Source organism: Empidonax traillii, unplaced genomic scaffold (genome assembly GCF_003031625.1).
Source record: "Empidonax traillii isolate 1590-97213 ecotype Southwest subspecies unplaced genomic scaffold, ASM303162v1 scaffold1737:size66676, whole genome shotgun sequence".
Classification (NCBI taxonomy): domain Eukaryota; kingdom Metazoa; phylum Chordata; class Aves; order Passeriformes; family Tyrannidae; genus Empidonax; species Empidonax traillii.
In genome coordinates, this window is record NW_020956930.1 from 57219 (window position 1) to 64847 (window position 7629).

The 7629-nt window shown below is 46.5% G+C and overlaps 1 protein-coding gene across 1 annotated transcript; it reads left to right on the top strand.

The window, feature by feature from the left end:
* Positions 1–623: 623 nt before the first annotated feature.
* On the top strand, positions 624–4608 carry POLR2L (RNA polymerase II subunit L). Its single transcript, XM_027908518.1, has 3 exons — positions 624–742; positions 993–1100; positions 4144–4608. Exons 2-3 carry the CDS (start codon positions 1006–1008, stop codon positions 4250–4252), a joined length of 204 nt encoding a protein of 67 aa, XP_027764319.1. The 5' UTR covers positions 624–742; positions 993–1005; the 3' UTR covers positions 4253–4608.
* The last annotated feature ends 3021 nt before the right edge of the window (positions 4609–7629 follow it).

Consider the following 7629-nt stretch of genomic DNA (forward strand, 5'->3'; position numbering starts at 1 on the left):
CTCTGGCTTCATCCAGCAGCCCTACTCGCAGGTATCTCCCCCCTCCACCAGGATGCCCGGGCCGCCGGGATGCCCACCTACCCTTCGGCGGGAATGCTCTGAACGCCGGGATGCCCACCCACCGCTCCGCCGGGATGCCCTGAGCGCCGGGATACCCACCCACCGCTCCGCCGGGATGCCCTGAGCGCCGGGATACCCACCCACCGCTCCGCCGGGATGCCCTGAGCGCCGGGATACCCACCCACCGCTCCGCCGGGATGCCCTGAGCGCCGGGATACCCACCCACCGCTCCGCCGGACGGGGCTTGCGGGTGCCGCGCTGCAGCAGCCACCAGTTGCGCTTCCCGCCCGGGACGGCTGCAGTACCTCAGGCAGGACGGGACGCGAAGTCTCCCCAGCACGGCAGCCCCTCTCGCGGCGCAACAAGTGCGGCGGGGCGGGGGCGGTGGCGGCGCGGGGGCGGTGGCGGAGCCGCCGCTCAGCGCTCGGGGCGCCCCGGCTGCCACTCACCTCACCGCGACACCGCCCCCCCGCGCGCGAGAGCGAGCGAGCGAGCGAGCGCCGTCTCTTGGGCAGCCGGGCACGCCGTACCCTGGGCCGATACCATCGGGTACCACTAGGGGGGGGAGACGGGCCGCTTAACCTGGCCGCCCGCCGTGCCGGCCCGTGTGGCGGCGGCGCGGCTCCCCCCGCGTGTGGCAGTGGTAGCGCCCCGGCAGCCATCGGCGCGGAGGAGCCGCACGGTGGGACCGCTCGGAGGGGCCGGGCGGGACCGGGGGGTTCCCGGGAATGGCCGGGCGGGAGCGGGGGATCTGCGGCCGGGGGGCAGGGACGGGCCGCTCTCCTCCGGGGAGCCCTCGCTTCCGGGCTCCCCCGGCCGCACCCGGGCCTGTGCGTGCCCGGCGGTGCCCGCGGTGTGTCCCAGCGCGGTGTGTCCCAGCGCGGTGTGCGGGCGCCGGGCAGGGCTCTGATGCCGTGTTTGTGTCCTCACAGCTGCAGCGCAGAAATGATCATCCCGGTCAGGTGCTTCACCTGCGGCAAAATAGTCGGGAACAAGTGGGAAGCCTACCTCGGCCTTCTGCAGGCGGAGTACACGGAAGGGTGGGTGTTTATCGGTGTGTTCTTTGACTCGCGCTGTAGGTGCGATTGTGCAGTGCATAAGATCACAGAATTGTCTCCTCTGGAGATCATCTGGTCCAACCCCCCTTGCCAAGGCAGGGTCGGATGCGTTAAATGCACGATCGTGGCATTACAAAGTAGCTGTAGAGAGGCTGAAAACCACAGGTACATTTAACTGAGGCTATTTAACCAGAGGTTAGAAATCGTGATAAGCAAGAAAGCACTTGTTTCCCCACTGAATCTTTCAGGGCAGTAGTACGGAAGTTGCCAAGTCACAGCCTTTGTACCCAAAACATTCTCATATATGTAACCCCGTGCTGCTTGTTTCTTCCATACACTCCACTTTGACACCGATGTGGTGCCCGGTTTTTAAAGGGAGAGAAAAGAACAAGTTACAGCTGTGAGAAATAACTAGCACTGTTAACAAGGTGTACCCCTTTTAGGGTTTTTGTTTTAGAAACCTCATATTGACAACCCCAGAATTGCTAACCTTATTTATAAGCGCTGGTTTGCTGGGGAAGGGGAAGTTCTAAGTACCTGATTGATAGTCCTAAGGTTTCAGTGTGCCTTGTGCTGGCAGAGTTGTCTGTTAATAGTTCAAGGAGGGTCTAACTCTAACTATGGTCAGACTACCTCAGAAGCTGCGAGAAGGAAACTCTTGAGGAATACTTACATTGTCACCAAATTTAAGTATGAAGAAAAAAAAATCCATGGATGTCTGCTATTCAAAGGAGTGAAAATGAAGTTAGAAATTATGTTGAAACTGTTAAGTAGAAAGAAAGTAGTATTTGCTTTGCATTCAAATGGTTACAGATCCTAAGAGTTCATACATGTAAGTCCCTTTAAAAAACTACTGGAAGAACACGTATCAGCAACATGCACTGCCTTTTCTCTAAAGTAAAACTGAAAACATTCCCATGGTATAGGATGCTATTTTGTCAAGGAAAGCTTTGATTTTTGAGCCTCATCTAAACTTGTAGAAAGTTGTGGTTATTCACTGTGCTCATTCTTTGATGTTGAGTTTGCAGGGGAAGGATATCCTGTCCCCCCCCACCATTTATCAGCTCCATTAAAAACTGTCCACTGAAAATCTTCTGGTAGTTTTCCTAAATCTCATTACTTCTGTGAGTGGCCTTTTTAGAGAGTATTTACATCTCAGAATTTGCCAAATATAGCAGAGTAGAATTTTGTAGCTGCTAAATGAAAGAAATATGTAAAGTTCCTCCAGACTTTTTATTCTTTCATTTAGGGAGTTAAAAACATCACAATAGTTCAGGGTCCTAATTGTTTTTCACTAATACTGAAATTTATCAGAGCTATTCCGATAGTGCTTCTGACTTATTGTCCAGGCATTGCATTTTAATATTTTCCCTGTCTTCATTATTTCTCTGCTTTTGCATAGAACAGGAAGTTGTATATTGTCATTGACAAATACTCACTTGAAAACAATTGCTGTGGTCACTGGTGTGATTCTGTTCAAACTAATACAGTTAAGGTATTGTAAGAAGCAGAGTTTACAGATATCAGACAGTTAAAATCTTCCAGTGCAGTACTGGAATCAATGGTGGCCTAAGAAATGGATGGAAAAAATGGAAAAACTTGTCTAACAAATTAGGAGTTAAAATACACACCCACAGCTTCCTGTTTGTCCCTTAAAAGTGCTCTTTTTTCACAAGTCTTTGGAAGCTGGAGGCAAAGGGAAATACAGCTAAAGTTGTCTTGGTTAAAATGTATAGTATGACTTCTGGAATTCTGATTAATGTCGGTATTTTGCATCTCCATTAAGTGCATTTAGAAGTTCAGGACCTTCCAGATAGCTCTTAAAACTTACATGTCAACAGACATCAAATGCTTTTGTTCTTAAGTGTTTTGGAAAGTTTAGATATCATGTGACATTATTTATAAGCACTCCTTTGAAAAAACCCACAGGGTTCATATACTTCTCTCAAACAGCTTTTGCAGGTGCCAGTCCCAAAATGAACAGCCCTGCTGTTTAAGCCCTTGAAGAATTGTGGGTAGTCACACTATCAGCAGGAACTAACTGATACCAGAGAAGTTGCTGCAGTTCGACTCCTGCAGTTAAGACTGTACTGCTTGAGGCCAGACAACCTTTTTTTAGCTTATCCAGAGGCTTTCTCTCAGCCATTTGTATTTTAGAAAAGTATCCATCGGCTTCTTCCTACAGGAGAATTACAGGTTTCAGGAAATTACATTTATTTTAAGCAAATGCTTTGTTATTGCACTGCATCATATCAACCTAAAGACCTGAGATCAGTCGTATGTTATGAGTGTCAGATTCTGAAGTAGTACCCGACTGGCTTTATGGTTAATAGGCTGGAGTTAAAAGAGCTTGGGCAGTGTCACTGATCTTTAAGAGGTCTGATAGTGATAGCCATGGAAGACACATGCAGTGGTTCGGGCTAGGATGACTCATACATCCCAACGATAAGAATCTGGAACAGTCACTCAGAAGGAATTAAGTGAAAAGCCTGTAAAACACAGGCTTCTTGTTGATCAGCCAGCACATACTTATTTGTGGGGAGCAGGTTGTATAACTGAATGCCGCCTTCTGTGGGAACTGGAAAGGAGTTTAGGCTTTCTCAGAATTAGCATCCCTGTGTGGGGGAGTTTGCATTTTGAGTTATTTTAGTTTCTGTGTATCTCACCTTTTTAGCGTGGCCTAGATTACAAATTTATCTTATGAAATAGGCAAGTATCATGCTCAGTTTACAGAAACAGGTTGTAGCAGTGCCCTCTGAAAGTTTGGTTGTTGTGTCAGCTGGACACCGTCTTTGGCAGCGGGTCATGTGCTGTGGCAGGCCACAGAACGGGCAGACACCCTGTGGACAGTAAATGGAAAAGAACATTAACAGCACATGCTGAATTTCTGTGTCTTACTTTGAACTGCAAACGAATTTTCCTTTATGACTGAGCTCAAAGTAATCAGTGTGTTGCTTAGGAACAGCTTACAAATGGTTCTGACTCGCTTCATCCATTATTTTTTTTAATTGTTGTTCATTGATAGAGATGCCCTGGATGCCCTTGGTTTGAAGAGATACTGCTGCCGCAGAATGCTCCTTGCCCATGTGGATCTGATTGAGAAGCTTTTGAATTATGCACCCCTGGAGAAATAAGATAGAAAAAGTACTATGCTGCAAGCCATGTGGAACGGTATCTCTAATTCTAAGCTTGAAACTGGACTTCAGGCACTAAAGGATGAAAGCCAACTGTAGCGCAGCCATCGAGAGATGTTTATCTTCTGGATAAAATACTGCCCCGAGCCACTACCGTCTTTCAAGGAAACAAAGGAAAGATGAAGTCCACTCAACCAAGATTTGGAGATTTAAAAGTTGGGATGCTTCTTTTTAAATCTGTGTTTGGAGTTGTTTAGGGAACTTTTAGATGCTTCTGCCAGTAAAAATAAATGTTTGTTCATGTAGAAAAATTATTATATTTCATTACAATGCTGAAATAAAGGTCTTTCCTTGTAGCCTTCATAGAGTTTCTGGATAAAGTTAGGCATACACTTCAGTGGATCTTGCCCTTTGGTCGTGCAGGTGTCTTTGAGGTGAGGGAAACTGCCAAGCACCCACTTCAGTGTCCTGCACTAGGCAGGCAAGGGTGGGAAATGTGCGACTGAACTCAGGCTCCAGTGACACAGAAGTGGATGAGCTTGTTTGGTAAGAGTGAGGCATTACTCTGGAAAGCTGCTGGAGCCAGCAGAGTACACTTTCCACCACATTTAAACTCAACTTGCGGTCTCTAGCCCAATCCTTACAAAAGGCTGGAGCTGCTGTATCTTAAAAACCAGTGAATCAGATGGTGCAGTGCCTTTGCTGAGGTAAAACATGTGTGAGTGTTCCCATGGAAAGCACTGGATGTGAGAATTTACGCATGCTGGTGTGAACAGGATCAAAGTCCTGATCCTGCCAAGCACCTGCACCCCTCTGTAGCTGGTACATACGCAGGCTTTCCACTTGTTAGTCATTTCACTGACTTCACGTTGTTCTGCGCGTGTGGCGCGGCACTGCCTGGCCAAACCGAGAGCTCTGCGCTCTCCTGGTGGCATGGAACAGGGAGAGGCCAGCTGTACCTGCAGGGCTTGGGAAGGCAGCCTACACTGAGACAGGCACTGACCCTGCCAAAGGGTCTCACCTTCCTGTTGCATTATCAGCTTGTAAGTTGGACCACGTTTCACTCTGTCCTCTGACATGCAGAAATTGCAGCGTTCTGGGTAATACGTGCGCAGGCACACACACCCACCTTACCTGAAGGTGAAGGAGGCCCTTCGGTACACATGTGCATGCTCAGGATTCTGTGCAAATGCAGCGTTAGCTCATCCGTTCCAGCAGCCTTGTAGAGAATGGGCTGGGAAAGGTGATAATCCCTTAGCTTGCAGCCTATTGCTCCTTTCTGCAGTTAAACTTGTGGCACTCACGTATTGGCTGCAGGGTTAAGAGGTATCTCTGTGGATTCTTTTCCGTAGTTGAAGAACTACAAAGGAGTTGAACAAAACCTGGCTTTCCAGAAATGGTAGTTATTTAAGGTGTTTACTGGGTCAAACTTGTACACACAAACTACATTGTCTCACAAAACAAGCGGCAGGGCTGCTTGCCTTGGGCTGTCACCCCACCAATCTTTACACTTGAACTTGCTTTTCAATTTACTACGAGGCAACAGTAGATGTTTCCCATATTCAGCAGTTCTTCACTGAAGACATTTTAAAACCAAATGCTTTATCCTAACACAGAGAGAATTAAGCAATTAATTCTAGCATTTGTTTCATACTTGGTTGGGTAGCTTATGTTCTGCATGCCTGTTGTGTTAGCCAGCTAAACGCACTTAAAAAAAAAAACAAAACAAACAAAACCCCTTCACTTCTCTTTCAGGTTGTTTTTTTGTTTGTTTTTTTTTTTAAAAGGGACGCTGTGAAATAGAGGATGACCTTTCCAAACTGAACTCGTGTAGGACGCTTTTCCATGCTACAGTGGAGCGTCAGAGGGTGAGAGGCGCCAGCTTGTTCACAGATCAATCGCCCGGGCCCCGCGCTCGCTCCGTGAGCTGCACTGGAAAGCGCAGCAGCCCAGACGGGTACGTCTGGCAGAGGCAGCCGTGCAGGATGCCGTGCAGAAAGCTGTCCTGCATCACTGCCAAGGAACTGGATTAGACGAGCTGACAGGACTTGGGTTTCTATCTGCAAAAGCAAATTTCTAATCTAGTTTTCTGCTTTAGAATAACATGTTTCTTATCGAAGCGCATGCCAAGTTGTCTGATATGAAAAGTTATGGCTCTTAAATACTTATAATGAAAATGCAAATTGCAAAAACACAGCAGGCCTCACTCAAAAATGCTAAGGAAAAAGAAAAACCACCTTGGTTGCTCTCATTACTATTCTCAAAAACGGTGCAGTGGAAGCCAATGACAGATGTTACACAAGGAGCAGCAAAAACACCTGAGTAGCAAGACTATGAGACAGCAGGCATTAATATTAGCTCATGCAGCACCTGACACCCTGTATGCATCACAACTTTTCCTCAAGAGTTTGCAAATGCAGTATTGACCAAAAAAAAAAAAAGCCATTTCTGTAATGTAGGAAAGCAAACAGTTTATCGTGTTCATGTGAAAGGTTGTCCCAAGAGTTTTGTCCTTCAGAGGACTAGGATCAGAAGCAGAGCTTAAATCCTGTTGCAGAAAGAGTCAGTGAAATTTTCAATGGATTTCTATAAATCCCAGCTTTCACCCCTGCTCATTGGTAACTAAGTAAGTAATTCCCTTTTTGCTGTAATTTCTCCTGTGTTACCTTCTGCAGCAGCTAATAACATAAGAGAATTGGATCTGCTTTCTAACCTGCCAGATCTCTTTGGGAAGAGCCATTAAATATACTCACAACAACGCTACTTTTTCATGGCAGTGAAAAGACACATGCATATACATGGAAGAAAAGAAAAAAAGCCTCAGTTTTCCCTGAACCTGAAAAAGGAGCCCTTAACAGAATCAACAGGTAGGCAGAAGTGGCAAAAAAAAAAAAAAAAAAAAAAAAAAAAAAAAAAAAAAAAAAAAAAAAAAAAAAAGAGAGAAATGGTACTGAATATGAAGCCCTTAATTACATACAAAATTTTGTCAATTGAAAGATTCCTGAAAAATACAAAAATCCCACCACTCCTCTGCAGTCATTTATTCAATATACATCTAAAACATTTTGGAAATTGACATTTTGAGTCTGTTTTGAAAGACTGTTGCAGGGCTCCCACTAATCTGGTGTTGTGGTTTAACTCCAGCCAGCAGTTAAGTCCCACACAGCTGCTCACTCATTGCCCCGCCAGCGGGATCGGGGAGAGAATCAGAAGGGTAAAAGCCAGAAAAGTCATGGGTTGAGTTTAGTTTAATAGGGAAAGCAAAAGCCATGCACACAAGCAAAGCAAAACAGGGAATTAATTCACTGCTTCCCATGGGCAGGCAGGTGTTCAGCCATCTCCAGGAGAGCAGGGCCCCATCATGCATTAACAGTTAC